We start from the raw sequence: 15918 nt of genomic DNA, 5'->3' as shown, positions 1-15918 counted from the left end.
CATACCTGCTGATTCAAGCAAGGTCAAGGTCAGAGGTCAAGCTGCTCTCTTAGAATCTCAGTCCAGATGAGCCAGGACTCAACTTAGGTGAGACAGGTCCCATGCAGAGCACTTCCTAGTAGTCCTGACTCTAGTACCTAGTAGATGCTCCAGTGCATCAAAGGCATCTGTTAATTTTTATTATTTCATTTCATTTTTATCTTCTAAGCACAGAAATTTAAATTAAAAACTAACCCAAAAAGCCCAAACCCAAAAGAACCATGGAGAATAAGTCACAAGAGAATAAATCACGCTACTAGTGAGTGATGTGGGTCTGGATGGAGGAAAGGTGGGCCTGGGGGGCAGCTGGGACTTGCCTGGAATCCAGGCTCTGCCCCTTACCACCTGAAGAGTTAAGCCAGGCTATGAAGTGTAGCCTGGAATCAGCTTCCGTGTCCACAAAATGAGAATAAACACAATTACAGGAAGATCGTGATGAGGAATCTTGTTAACAATAAATGCACTCAGCACCTCACAGGAACCATTTCTTTTAGCAGGAGAGGGAACCGAGGTGCAGGGAGTGGAAATGACATGTGCAGGGCCATTGCTGGCAAGTGGCAGACTAAGGTTCTGTTCCACAGGCAGGCTCAGAGCTCAACTACTATGCTACCTTGATTCTTTAAAAACAAGCAAATACACACACATATACATACAGACACACACGAATACACAATACACACCCACATATATACACATACATGCATATATACACATGTGCTCACCCACATATACAATATATACACAAATACACATACATACATACACATATGCATGGACATAATATAACATACATCCCTCACACACATACACACACACTCACCAGATTGGACCCTGCCTTATTATTAGGTAAGGATGGACTATCTAGAGGTAAGAAAGTTCAAATATAAAGAAAAGAGACTAGCTCTCCATGCCACATAGAGCATTTCTTCTCACAGATATATGGGGAATGGAGGTGCATTTTCTCTAAAGTCACCAAATTTGTATGTCATTTTACTTAGTTCTAAATATTTAACTAAATATCTATATCTTTTACTCTGACTTCTTTGGAAGAGATATTCCCCATACATGTATTTTTTTTTAAACATTTCATCATGGAAATTTTCAAATAAACACAAAATAGAGAAAAAAGTACAGTAAATTCCCACATCCCCATCACGCAGTACCAACAATCATAAACACTTTTTCATTCTTCCTCCTCCTTTCCCATTCCTACCTTCTGGAGTATTTTAAAGAAAATCCTAGAGATCATAACAGTTCACTTGTAAATACTATCTAAATTATCACTATCCATAAGAACTCTTTTGTTCATAAACCAAGATTCATTATCCTATCTCCTCAAACTACTAATTACTAGTCATCTATGAATCTATTTAAGACTCCCTGATTCTATACTGATTTTTCACAATGAGATACCAAACTAACACCTGGTACCTGATGGTCTTGTCCTTTTGATCAAGATGACTTCTTCCTTAGATCAGTGGGAATATGGAAATAATTCTTTTGGGACCAAGAAAAGTATAGCATATGTGGTTTGTTGCCCTTATGGACACAGAGGAAAGATCAGAGGAAAAGGAGAAGTTTTAATTGAGGAGAAAAAAGTAAATTCTGAGTCTGAGAGAATGACATAAAATTCTAAAAACTGCCATCAATTGTCTCAGGCAGTCTATTTACTACCATGTGAATACCAAATGTGTAAAAATAAAACCCACCAGAGCCAGAAAAGAAGACAGATCTTATTGATTCCAGAAAGAGGACTGGAAAGCATGCTTGATTATTTTTCCCATTTAAAGGATGGTGCCTCACAGTTCCTTCTCCTTCCTGAGAGAATAGGCTGCAGTGGATGTGCAGACCATATCAGGGAAGTTGGGGCATCTGCAGGGAGGCCTGACACCCTCCCGAACCCTCGTGCCTACTGGCACATCTGGCACACAGTCGGTGAGCAGTACAGAGAAGCGCTTGTCCAATGAATAAAAGACCAAGCAGATGTCCCTGGATCCACACTCTCTCCATGCTCCCTTCGAAGACTGTGGGTTGGAATCCTTCCTCGCCTCCTCCAGCTTCTGGTACCCCAGACATTTCTTGGCTGGTGGCCACATCACTCCAGTTGCCACCTCCACCTCTACATGGCCGTATTCTCCTTGTAAGTCTCTGTTTCACATGGTGGTCTCCTCTCTGTCTGCCTATCCGTTTCCAAGTTTTCCCTTCTCATAAGGACACTAGACACTGGATTTAGAGCCTGTGCTAATCCAATATGACCTCATCTTAACTTGCTTACATTTCTGGGGGGATGACACAATTCAGCCTGTAACAGTCCCCAAACTTAAGCTCATGAGCACTGTGGATAGACTTTCTAATACAGGATGGGGACCTTGTTCTCTGCTCTGCTCTGCACTGTGTCCTCAGCTTCCCTGCCTGGTAGGCTAATGGTTCTCTCAGGGCCCCTCCTTGGCCAGCCCTTGGCATGACCAGCTGGGATGGCCTCCTGGGCTTGGCTTGGGCTGCTGTGGAGCTGCGTCTCAGCCTGTGGGCTCCCTGCTGAGTCCCCCCATCTCATATGTGCAAGTACAAAACAGCATCCAGGCCGGCTTCCCCAAGGGTAAGGGCCACAGGGCAGAAACAGGCTCTTGCTGTCCTGGTGTCCCCAAGACTTGGTGCTAAAGTTCAAGAGAGGTTTGGTGAATGCAGCAATGAATGAAAAGCAACCCGTAAATACCACGTGGCCCTGAAGCAGGTTTTGGACTCACTTCCATTCCTCAATTGTCTCTAGGAGTAGGTGACCCAGGAAGAAAACACACCCTTTCCTTGTGCTAGGAATGGAAGAGGAAAATAGATGGCAAACATGGATTTAAAACAAATTACATAAAGCAAGTCCAACCTGAGAGCAGACTATTATTTGAGCTAGCCTATCATTTAGATCACTTAATTACTTAATAAGCCCTGAGTCTTAGCTGAGATTTTAAGGTATTTTTACATAGCATATCACTGAAAAAGAGGCTTTTTTTTTTTTTCCTAAAGGAATTAAGTTGTAGAGATTTGAGGGAGGTTGAAAGGAACAAAACAGAAATGAGGTGCCTTGCCCCCAGAACGGGTTCTCTGGAATTGTTATAAAGAAGTATGTACTGTCTTACCTTTCCCGGGAGGCCGGGCCTGTGTGTCTGTTGCCTTTTCCCTAGTACAAGGTGAGCAGTGACTAGGGGCTCACAGGTTTCCCTGCCCAAATCACATGCTCAGCACCCCCAGAGCTGACAGTAAAGTGCCTGGGCTCCGGGACCCTGAGATTCTGGAAACACAGAGTAGGTGGGAGGCCTAGGTCATCCAGTGTCACCTCCCCAGGCTGGATGTTTCCAACAGACACCACTAGACTGGCCTGAACATTCCAGTGTTGGAACTGTTGGTTATGGAATAGCACCTTCCTTCCTCTGTGCCTCCTTCTTTCCCAGTTTTCCTCCCCCCCTTCCTCCCCCTTGCTCCCTACCTTCCTTCCTCCTCTCCCCCTCTCTTCTTTCCTTCTTCCTCTTTCCTCTCTTCTTCCTTCCCTTCTTCCCTCCCTCCCTCGTTCTCTCATTGGGAAATACATCATGCCTACCTAATCCTGTACCAATGTCCACAGAGTTCAGCTTATCTCACCCAACATCTATGAGAGAGGCCTCCAGCATGATGCTTCACCTGCCCACCCCAGCATGGCCCTCGGACATGCTCCCTGTGCTTGGTTTCAGCCTGGTGTGAAGCTCAAGTCGACTTGCCACAATGTCACCTCTGCTTTAGTGGCCTTTCATTGGAGATACAACACAGCTTTGTTTTCACAGCATCTTCCAAACCTTCCCTGCTCAGTGGAGTTTTTTAGAGTTCTTTTTGGATTTCTCCTAATTTTTCAAGTGTCCCTTCTATTGGAGCCTGGTCTGGTAAGAATATCCTCCCTCCAGGGCTGGCCTTTCCTCATCTTGGGGCTGGGCCCTGGCTCTACAGGCAAGGAAGACTCCTGGCATCTGGGAGTGGCCACTGACCTGTCCTGGAGGGAAGAGTGCGGGGGTGGGGTACCAGTAGACCTACATCTCACCCTGAGCCTCTACCCTGGTGTCTCCTGCAGGCCAGGAAGCCAGAGGCCCTGCTGCTTCACAGAGGGATCTGTTCTCACTGCCTGCTGAGCCAGGCCAGCTCGGGCCCAGGCACACATGGGGAAAGATTCCTGTCTCCAGGCGGCAGGCCAGAGCAGGGCAGCTAATTTGTGGGTATGAGCTGACACTTTATTTTTGTGGTAGTTTGAGGCTTTTAGGGACCCCAGAAAATCATGTCCTTAAAGCTAATCCATTCCTGTGGGTGTGAACCTATTCTAGGCAGAATCATTTGATCAGGTTACTGTTTAGTGAGGTGTGACCCAGGATGGGTCTTAATCCTCTTACTGGTGTCCTTTGTAAATGGGATGAATATGGAGACAGACCTAAACAGAAACCCACAGAAGCACAGAGAGAGAGACACAGGAGCAAAGAGAAAGCCAAAAGAAGCCAGAGCTGAAAGCAACTAAACCCAGAACAGAAGACAGAGACCAGTAGATGCTGTCATGCATCTTATCATGTAACAATGGAGTCCAGGATTGCCAGCAGCCTGTCTTCAGGGAGAAAAGCATTGCTGATGATGTCTTGATTTGGATATTTTTCTCAGCCTTGAAAGTGGTAAGCTTACAATTGAATAAATCCCCACTGTAAAAGCCATCCCATTTCTGGTATATTGTATTTTGGCAGCCTACCTAACAAATGATTTTCTAAAAATGAAAGGGAAAGCAACACCTTTTGCCCAGTTTCCATCTCTTGATGTCCTACTAATTCTGTCCTACTAAAGAAAAGAACACAAAGCAACATAGGGGACAGTCCAAAAATTTGGCAGGCCTTAAAACAGACCCTTCTCTTTGCAATTCCTTCTCTGTTCTGCCCAGCCCAAAGTCACTGGTTGCTCCTCTGAGTCTTTGGTGCCCCTTGTGGTCAAAGGTTTCAGACTAGCCTGTCAGTTCCTTAGAGGGAGGGCCATTGTGGCCCCTCCATGCCTCCATGGTTTCTGGCACATGGCATAGCTGCTACCAATATCCATCAGATAAATGACTCTTAGGACACATAAAGCCCTTCTGTGGTGACATTCCAGGGCGCATCTGGAGGCTGACAGGGGCTTATCCCAGGTCAGCCTTAAAAGCACTAGGCGAGCACATGAACTGAAGAAGGGGCTGCTTTGCCTTTGTTCTAGTCCTCTCACCGTTCTGAGCCCAGAGATGACCCCATTCCCTCAGCCTGCTCAACATACTCAGAGCCTTGTCCTTGAACGGATGGCACAATGGGAGATGCCAAGACTCTCTGGCTACTGCATCACTGGGGGAGGGGGTTGTCTAATGTCTCTCCACTACAGAGTGATGCTGATGGAATCCAAGGCAAGCTCATTCCCTGATGTGCTTGGGGAGGAGGCACCAATGCCCAGGTGTGCTGAGCATGCTGCAGACAGAGGGCAATCTTCTCACCATGTGGAGAAGAAGGGCTTATAGTAAGTCAGCAATGGAAGGCACTGTCTGCACTTGATGCTTCTGGCAAAGAACGTGCCTAGGAGGAGCAGCTTTCTATAGGCTAAAGCTTGAGTAGAATGAACCAACTCTAGAAGTTGGCATGGGATTATGCAGACTCTTTGTGACAACACTGAAGAATGATCTGCAACCCCCAGAATCCAGAAACTCAAAGAGTTTCAGAGCTAGAAGACACCACGAAATGTTCCTAATTCTTGGCCTCAACCTTTTAAAAACAAAGGCTCATGTTCTAACTTTTCCTGAGCATGGGGATAGGACTGTTTTAGGACCTAATTTGGGCCACTTTAGGGACATATTTCCTGTATCCACTAAGCTTATTTTCTCTTCAGGAGGCCATATGGGGATTACAAGAGTTCCCAACTGTACTAATTGATTCACTGGAGGCCTATTGTACGCCTATCATGAACCACACACCACGAGGTCTGGGTCCTGGAAGGAGGTGGAAGATGAGGTTCTACACAGCAGACACATTTGTTAAAGAAGACAAGGATAGTGGGGAGTGCTGCAAAGGTGGGAAACAGGAAGTTGATGTAACAGCAAGTGGCTGGGTAGGAAGGAACATGGAGGTATGTGCTGTTGGAAACCCAAAGCTTGCAGAGACTCTATATCCAGTAGGATCCAAAAGTTTGTTGAATTGCTGCTATATAAATAGATTTCCTTCCTAAGCCCACACATTGGACGGCCCTAGGTGGCTCTCATCCACGTTCATGGCTCTTAAGACCAGCAGTTTGTTGACAATGCTGAAGATGTACATTTCCAGCCTGTACCTTCTCCCTGAACTCCAGGTAAACACCTCCACCTGGATTTGTAATTGGCATCTTTCATTTAACCCACCCAAAGAGATCTTCTCTCCATACCTACTCTCTCAGCAGAGTTTCTGGTCTGAGGATCAGGATTCTTCCTGTGGTTTGGAGAAAACTTTGAAGTCATCAATGCCCCCTCTCTTCTCTCAGAGTAAATCCCCTCAACTATACTTTCAAATTATTTTCAGAACCTGACTGCTTCTCCTACCTGTACTGTGACCAGCCTTTCTGAGTCACCAGCATTTCATCTGGATTATCACAATGGTTTACAGGGTTTTGTGGCTGTCTACAGGATAAGATGTGATTATTTTTCTGTTTCTTTTTTTCCCTAGCATAGTCCCACCACTTAGATCAGTATCTGACTCACAGTAGGCATTCAATGAATACTGGACAAATAAATGACTGGGTATTAAATAAGAGGAAAGTTATGAAAAGGTGCAAGGATTACCAGAGAAATAGACAATCCAAAATAAGACTAAGAAAACCATTCCATTTAAATAGCATCAAAAAAAATAAAACAATTAGGGATAAATTTAGCCAAGGAAGTATAAGGCTTGTATATTGAAAATGACAAAACATCGATGGAAGACATTAATAAATGGAAAGATGTCCTGTTTTCATGGATCAGAAGACTTAATATGGGTAAGATGGCAATATTCCCATATCGATGCATAGATTAATGCAATCCCTATCAAAATTCCAGCTCTCTTTTTTTACAGAAATGGACAAGTTGATCCTAAAGTTCATAGTGAATTTCAAAGGAGCAAGAATTGTCAAAACAACCTTGAAAAAGAATGAAGTTGGAAGACTCATACTTCCTAATTTCAAAACTTACTACAAAGATACAGAAATCAGAACAGTATGGCACTGGCAGAAGTACAGACGTACAGCCAATGGAATGGAATTGAGAGTCCAGAAATAAATCCATACCTCATGGCCAATCTAGTTGTGATAAAGGTGCCAAGACCATTCAGTAGGGAAATAACAGTCTTTTCAACAGATAGTGCTAGGACTACTGGATATTCACATACCAAAAGAATGAATTTGGACTTTTACCTCATCATATATATATAAATTAATTCAAAATGGATCAAAGACTTCAACGTAAGAGTTAAAACTATAAGAAACTAAACTATACGAAACTAAATTAGGTCCAACTATGACACCAAAAGCACAAGCAGCAGTAAAAAAAAAAATAAATTGAACCCCATCAAAATGAAAAACTTTGTGCATCAAAATACACTATCATGAAGGTAAAAAGACAACCCACAGACCAGAAGAAAATATTTGCAAATCATATATCTAATAAGGGCCTACTATCCAGAATATACAAAGAACCCTTACAACTCCACAACAAAAGACAAATAACCCATTTTTAAAATGGGCAAAAGATTTGAAATGACATGTCCCCACAGAAGATACAAAAATGACCAATAAGGGAAGCAGATTTGGCTCAATGGATAGAGCATCTGCCTACCACATGGGAGGTCCAGGGTTCACACCCAGGGCCTCCAGATCCCTGTGGTGAGATGAACCACATGCAGTGCTGATGCATGCAAGGAGTGCCGTGTCACATAGGGGTGTCCCCTGCATAGGGGAGCCCCATATGCAAGGAGTGTGCCCTGTAAGGAGAGCTGCCATATGCCAAAGAAGTGCAGCCTGCCAAGGAGTGGCACTGCACACACAGAGAGCTGATGCAGCAAGATGACGCAACAAAAAGAGGTACAGATTCCTGGTGCCACTGACAAGAATACAAGTGGGCACAGAAGAACATACAGCAAATGGATATAGAGAGCAGAAACTGGGGAGGGAGGAAGGGAAGAGAAAAAAAATGGCCAATAAGCATATGAAAATATGCTCAACATTGTTAGCCATTAGGGAAATGCAAATCAAAACAATGAGATACCACTTCACAACGATGGCTATAATTAAAAAAAAAAAAGGAAAATCACAAGTGTTGGTGAGGATATGGAGAAATTGGAACCCCTCATTCATTGCTGGTGGGAATTTAAAATGGTATAGCCAGGCGGTGGACTTGGCCTAGTGGTTAGGGTATCCGTCTGCCACATGGGAGGTCCGCGGTTCAAATCCCGGGCCTCCTAGACCCGTGTGGAGCTGGCCCATGCGCAGTGCTAATGCGCTCAAGGAGTGCCATGCCACGCAGGGGTGTCCCCCACGTAGGGGAACCCCATGTGCAGGGAGTGCGCCCCGTAAGGAGAGCCACCCAGTGCGAAAGAAAGTGCAGCCTGCCTCAGAATGGCACCGCCCACATGGAGAGCTGACACACAAGATGATGCAACAAAAAAAGAAACAGATTCCTGTGCCGCTGACAATAACAGAAGCGAACAAAGAAGAAAACGCAGCAAATAGACACAGAGAACAGACAATCAGGGTGGGGGGGGGGGGGGAAGAGGAGAGAAATAAATAAATAAGTAAATCTTAAAAAAAAAAATAAAATAAAATGGTAAAGCCACTTTGGACACAGTTTGTTGGTTCTTCCAATATTTAAACATAGACTATGACCCAGTTATTCAATTTCTATTTACTCCAAAGAATTGAAAATAGCTGTTCAAACAAAAACTTGTTCAAGAATGTTCATAGCAGAATTACTCACAATAGTCAAAAGGTGGAAACAACCCAATAACCATCAATTTACGAGTAAATAAACAAAATGTAGTATATTCAAGCAATGGAATATTACTTAGGTGTAAAAAGGAATGAAGGAATGAAGTTCTGATATATGCAACAACATGAATGGGTTTTGGTAACTTTATGCTAAACAGAGGAGGCCACACATTATATGATTCTATTTATGTGAAATATCCAGAATAGAAAAATCACAGAAACAGAAAGTTGATGAGTGGTTGCCAGGGGCTGAGGGGAGCAGGGGCAGCAGGGGAATTGGTGCATGGCTACTGAATGGGCTTGGGGTTTCTCTTAGTGGTGATAAAAATGTTCTGGAATTAGATAGTGGTGATGGTTGTACAAACCTAGGAATGTATAAAAGGCACTGAATTGTATATCTCATAATGGTTAAAATGGTGAATTTTATGTTATGTGAATTCATACATTCATAAAAAAGAAAAAAGAATGACCAGAAAGACTATAGCTCAATAAAGCCTGGAGTTAACAGAAGGATTGAAATACAAAAGTTGCCATGAAATTCTAGCTAGCCACTGACCTTGTTTCTCTGGGTTGCGGACTTGGGATGGTATGTCTTGGATTTCCAAGGTCCATTCTCCTTCAGCCTTTTCTCCCCAACAATGGACGGTCATGAATTCCCAGTTTGTAAACCCTTCATTTGAGGGATCCAGCAATCTGCAATTGGATACATGGGGTCAGAAATAAGGGTCCTGAAATGGGGGCAGGGTCAGTGAGTCCAAGGATTGCTCTCTCCTGCCCAACACTCCTCCTCAGGGGCAAAGCACACTGCAAGGGCAGCAGCTGGGGAAGTGGGAAGGGGCAGAAGGTGCCTGGGCCTGTGTGGTGAGTTTAGCTCAGTGGTTAAGCATCTGCTTCACATGTGCAAGGTCCTGGGTTCAACCCCTGGTATCTCCTAAAAAAAAAATAGAAGGTGACTGGCCCTCAGCTGATTTAAGGGAGAAGGGTGTAGGGAGAATACTGAAGGTTTGCAAACTCTCCTTTTCCACGCTGGGTTACAACAAAGCCCTGCCCAGCAGAGTTTCACTTTCCTTATCTCATTGGATCTCTCCAGCCTTCTGAGAGGAGGGCAGGCCTTACCTATGCCCAAGAGAAAATAGGAACTCAGATTCTGGGGGGCCCTCCCTCTCTCTCAATGTATTGACTGCAGGTTATATGGCTTACTGCAGGTCCAAGGTCAGTGACAAGCTAAGCTGGGATTCACTCACCCAGAAGCCTTCTGACTCCTTGTCCTGTGAAGCTCACATGTCAATTTAGCTAGGTTATTATATCCAGTTGCTTGGTCAAGTAAGCACTGGTTTGATTTTATTTTAAGGGTATTTCATTAAAGGGATATAAATCACTAGTCAGTTGATCATCATATGGCTGATTACATCCACAATCAATAAAGACTGCCTTCAGCAATGAGAGAAGTCTCGTCCGATTAGTTGGAGGTCTTGAAGGGAGAACTGAGGATTTCAGCAGTCAGAAAATGAATTTCCATCTCTACTTCAGCCAGCCAGCTTCTCCTGGGAATGCAACATCACCTTCATCAGTGTTTCCAACTTGTGGCTTTTCCTGAGAATTCAACGTCACCTTCAACAAGTTTCTAAAGTGTCAGCCTGCCCTACAGAATTTGGACTTGCCAATGCTCACGGTTGTGTGAGCCAATTCCTACATGAAATCTCTTAATATTTACATCCATCCATCCATCCAGTCGGTTCTCTTTCTCTGGAGAACTCTGACTAATACATCCTGGGTTGTTCTTCCATCGCCAACTGAATGCCCACCATCCTGTCACATTCCTTCCCACCCCAGGAACATCTTACAGAGTCCATGACCCCAGTGCTTGGAAACACAAAAGCAGACAGGAGCTAGGCCACAAGACCTTCCACTTATGCTTAACTGGTATTTACAAAGGAAGCCTTTAAAATGCTTGTCTGTGGAATGAATGAAACTTGCACATCTGTCTTAGGGCGTTCTTGCTTCTGCCTGAAAACAAGTTTTCCAGGTTAAGAATGGACCCAATCATTTTGAAGACAAGGTTTCAGGGAGCTATTTTGCAGGCTGGTGGGGTCTACACACGAGTGTCTTCAGGAGGAAGCTGCCAGCAGAACCACTGGGGTCCCTTTTGTGCCAGGGATCAAGCAGAATGGGCCCTGGGTGCTTGGATGGGGGCCTCCAGGGAGCCCAGGTTCTGCCCTTCCTCTCCAGCCTGGCCTTACCTCTTTCCCAGAAGCTGAGACTTGGTTCCTGTGGGAGAAATGAGGTAGATCTGCAGGTCCCCCCGGCGTGGGTGGGCAATGGATATGCGGGCCACCACATGCTCCAGGTAGACCACGTGCTGATCTGAATGCTCTGCACAGGCGCTGGTCAGGGTTGTTGAACGTAGCATCTGTACCACAGGGATGTTCCTGGGGGGAAGGGGGAGGTCAGCACCTGGCACTTGACCTACCAGGTCACACTCCTCCCCCAATTTGGCCTTTGCATTCTGGGAACCCTAAATGACCCCCTCTATATATCACTTGGGTAAGCTCCCACTTGAGTCATCTCACCTATCTAGAAGCTGTTTGTGGTTCAAGAATATATTCAGAGAGATTTCAAGAATAGGTTTGTGTGCAGAGTTGTGCTTGCAGAAACAGGGGCCAGGCCCACTCTCAGAACAAGGCACATGTGTATGACCTCAGAGCGGCCTCTCTCCAAGTAGTATTTGATCAGTTCATTTCCTCAATGACTAGGGGACTGCCAAGCTTTAACATTCCATTACTTTGTTTCAAGGACTGGCTATGAAAATATAAGTCATAGTGCTGAATTAAAATAACAACAAATATTTCCTGAGGTCTGAATACATGCTGGGTATTGGTTATGACAGCTTGAATTTGGTGACTCCTCAATAAGATAGTGTTTTTTAATTAATTCATTCTTGTGGCTGTGAGACCCTATTATTGCATTAGTTTCAGTTAATGGACCTTGATTAGATCACTTGATTAGATTGCTTTTGATTGGACTACATCAGTGAGGTGTGACTCAGGTTGGGTCTCTGCCCTCTCGCTGGGTCTTATATAAAATAAGAACATGCAGATACACAGACACACAGAGAAAGGGAGCCATCATTTTGATCCTGCCATGCGAGAGAGAGGACTGCAGGGAGACAGAGAAATCCGGAGAGGCTGAGAGAGGTCCTGGAGTCTGGAATCAGCAGTGCACAGAGGCATGGAAAGAAGCCCCTGTAGGCTGGATCCATGGAGCAGCTCAAGGCTGAAAAGATGAGCCACATGCCTGATTGCCCATAGTTGACCTCACAAAGATGGTGAGCCTGGAGGGGAAGGGAGGAACTTGGCTAAGATTGTTTGCCAACTTGCCTTGCCACATGGTAGGAATATAGGCTCTGTCAGCAGATGACCTTCGTGAGAAAGCATCTCTGATGTTGCCTTGATTTGGATATTTCACAGCCTTGGAACTTAAAGTTTTTACCCCTAATAAATTTCCCATCATAAAAGCTAACTCATTTCTGATATTTTTGCATTGGCAGCCTTTGGCAAGCTAATATGCTGGTCTAAGATTTTACAAGGATTAACCCATTTACCGCTGAGAGAGGTGAAGTAACATGCCTGTGATGGTTTGGAGCTATGTGCCCCCCAAAAACATGTTCTTAAACTCAATCCATTCCTGTGGGTATAAGCCCAGTATAAAGAGGACCTAATGATGAAGTTACTTCAGTTAAGGTGTGGCTCAACTCAATCAGGATGGATCTTAATTCTATTACTGAAGTCCTTTATAAACAGAATGAAATTCAGACACCCAAAGAGAAAGCCACAGAGGGAACAGCAGAAGCTGAACATCAATGGAACCTGGAAGAGAAGAGAGAGGCCAGGAGGGGCTGCTATGTGCCTTGCCATGTGGCGGAGGAGTCCAGGACCAAGGACTGCTGACAGTCAGCCCCAGAATGCCAGTTTCTGGGAGATGCATTGCCTTGATGATGCCTTGATTTGGAATTTCTCTTAGCCTCAAAACCGTGACTCAATAAATCCCTGTTGTTTAAACCAATCCATTGCATGGTATTTGCTTGAGCAGCCAAGGAAACTAAAACAGGACCACAGGTCATACAGCAATGAATGGCAGAGCTGGGACTTGAAGTGAGGCACGTTAGTGCCAGAGCATTTTAGGTCGGCCTCCATGCCTCACCAGAAAGTACCATACATTGCCGTTTAAGACTAAGGGAAGTATGTATGGGCCATGATGTGGACCATTGACCATGAGGTGCAGAGGTGCCCAGAGATATACTTACCAAATGCAATGGATGTGTCATGATGATGGGAATGAGTGTTGCTGGGGGGGGGGAGTGCTGGGGTGGGGGTGGTGGGATTAAATGGGTTCTCATATATATTTTTTTTAATGTAATATTTTTACAGAATCAATTAAAAAAAAAAGACAAAAAAAAAAAAAGACTAAGGGAAGGAGCAGGTCGGCAGAGGGCATGGGATCTGAATCTGCCCTCATGTGCTGAACACACTGACAGAGGCTGCAGTAATTGGATCATAACATTGGAGAAGGAGCTAGCAGGTCCTGATTTACTTGGCAAAAGACTATCGCCCCCTCCCTCTTCAGCTCTGGAATGGAAATTGATGGGACTCTCTTTACAAAGCCAGTGAAGTTTTTGCACATGGAATGGAAGCTGAGGACAAGCACAAAACCCCATTTTGAGAGTCATGTCCTCCAGCAGTTTTGAACATGCTCCCCAGAAAAAACAGACACAGAATCTGTATCAAAATGCTAACTCCCGCATGTGCATGGAGTCATCTGCCTATTGGGGTCGTGACTGCTTTCATCTCCAGGAACCCAGGCCCACTCACTCTGTGATTTGCAAACTGAGGAAACACTGCATTCTTTGGCACAGACATGACTGCTGCCCACCACCATTTTAATAATTCCCCACCACATGGTTCATGCTCCATTTATTATAGGGAGTGCTTTTTCCCATTATGCCCCGACTTTCTTCTCAGGAGGCTCAAAAGCGTCTACTGAGTCTCTCAGAAATTACATTGCTTGGCTTTACTGGGCCTGAGTCATAAAAAAACAATCAAAACAGTAATAAACAGTGATGTAATTCCCACAGAGACTCTGTAAATATTTGAAAACACGATTTGCATGCACCACAAATTGTTTTAGCAATGCTGACTTCTTTCATTGCCTTCTCACAAGTTGTGCTATCGGCGTTTGAGCAGCCAGCCATGGCAGATGAGGTGCAAGACAGAAAGCTCTGGAGTCGCGACCCCTGTGGGCCCACACGGAGCTCCAGGTAAAGCATTCTCCACTTCCCCACCCCCCCAGAAGGAAAAATATGCACACTGGGTGGAGGGAAGGGGAGACCAGTGAGGCTCAGTATGAAGATGAGGAAACAAGTAAGCTGATGGACTCAACTAATAATACTTGCTGGGCCCTGGAAACATGGCTGCCAGCAAGGACCACAGACCCAGGAATAACCCCACCTTCAAACACCTAATATTTTTCCAGGGAAGGGCAGAACAGGAAGATGAAGCAGAAACAGAAGCAAAAGCCAGAACAATGGTTTACACACTGGCTACCCCCACCCCATGTGCTAATTGGCGGGGAGGGGGGCAATCACTCTGCTATAGGAAAAGACCTGAATGCCAAAGAGGAAACAATCCTACTGAAAACTCATGGGATTTAAGACAATAGGAACAGGGTAAAATAAAACACACCTCAAATCCACTTCTCACCTGTCCCACCCCACTGTGTAACTACCTAAAGGAAACAACCTGGTGACAGATGAACAGCAGATTGTCAGTGAGAGTATTAAAGTCTTCCGTATTGGACATTTCTACTTTGGCTGCTACACCACCTTGCTTGGAAGGAAGGAAGGTTGGCGAGGTCTAATCCCTGGAGGTGGCCAGCTCACAGGGCTCCTTCAGTAGTTATCAGCTTGGTGGCATTTTCAGAGCCCAGACATTACCCTCATCTGGTGGCTGGCGGGGAACCCTGACCCCTTGCCTCTGGGAACAAGGCTAACTATAATCATTTGTTTTTATGGGCAAACTCTCCCTGTGAAATCTCACAGCTTATTGGCCACTGGACATCCTCTTTTTCTGGAAGTTCTCAGGGCAGAGCAGGAAGCCCAAGGCAGCTACTTCAGGACTGTGAGGTGGTACCCTCCTAATAGGCTGTTATAGGTGGTCGTTATTATGTTCCCCCAGAGGATATACTGAAGTCCTACTTCCCAGGAACTCCGTGTGACCTTATTTGGGAATAGGGTCATTACAGATGGAATTAAGCAAATTAAGATGAGGTCACATTGGAGTAGAGTGGGACCTTAATCCAATATGACTGGTGTCCTTAGAAGAAGAGGAAATTTGGACACAGGCAGATTGGGGGGGGGGGCACAGGACACCAGGGGTTACCGGCAAACAAACAGAAGATAGCAGGTGCATGAAACAGGTTTCTTTCCTATAGACTTCAGAGAGAGCACAGCCTTGCCAACATCTTGATTTTAGACTTCCAGCCTCCAGAACTGTGAGATAGGAAATTTCTGCTGTTCTGTGGTACTTTGTTAGGGCAGCCCCAGGCCATTAAGACATATGCCATTGACTCTGCACACATGTTTTATTTCTGGTGTGCCCACTGAAACATACACCCTAACATCCCAAACCAGGGACTTTAAATTTCCTTTAAAAAACAAAGGCTTTGAAATGTTTTACGATAGCTGAGCAGAATTTTTTCTGTATTTCAGATAGAAACTCCTAGTAGAAGAGGTGAAGCCACATATCAAAAGCCATCACTTTTTAAAGATTCCTTTAACTCAAAGACAGAAAGTGAAACCATAAATGGAAACATGGAAGTTATTCCCAACCCTATAGT

General features: G+C 44.8%; 1 protein-coding gene across 2 annotated transcripts in view; it reads right to left on the bottom strand.

The window, feature by feature from the left end:
- The window catches only part of PCSK6 (proprotein convertase subtilisin/kexin type 6), a 229216-nt gene that overhangs the window by 52914 nt on the left and 160384 nt on the right, over positions 1 to 15918 (bottom strand). For both annotated transcript variants that reach the window (XM_004462109.5, XM_004462110.5), the window contains exons 12-13: positions 11268 to 11456; positions 9584 to 9720 (exon numbers count right to left, since the gene is read on the bottom strand). In XM_004462109.5, coding sequence (XP_004462166.3) covers positions 9584 to 9720; positions 11268 to 11456 — 326 coding nt within the window. The remainder of the gene's footprint in view (positions 1 to 9583; positions 9721 to 11267; positions 11457 to 15918) is intronic.

Source organism: Dasypus novemcinctus, chromosome 3 (assembly GCF_030445035.2).
Source record: "Dasypus novemcinctus isolate mDasNov1 chromosome 3, mDasNov1.1.hap2, whole genome shotgun sequence".
NCBI lineage: Eukaryota > Metazoa > Chordata > Mammalia > Cingulata > Dasypodidae > Dasypus > Dasypus novemcinctus.
The sequence above is the reverse complement of the archived record's forward strand: the minus strand, read 5'-3'. Positions and strand labels throughout refer to the sequence as shown.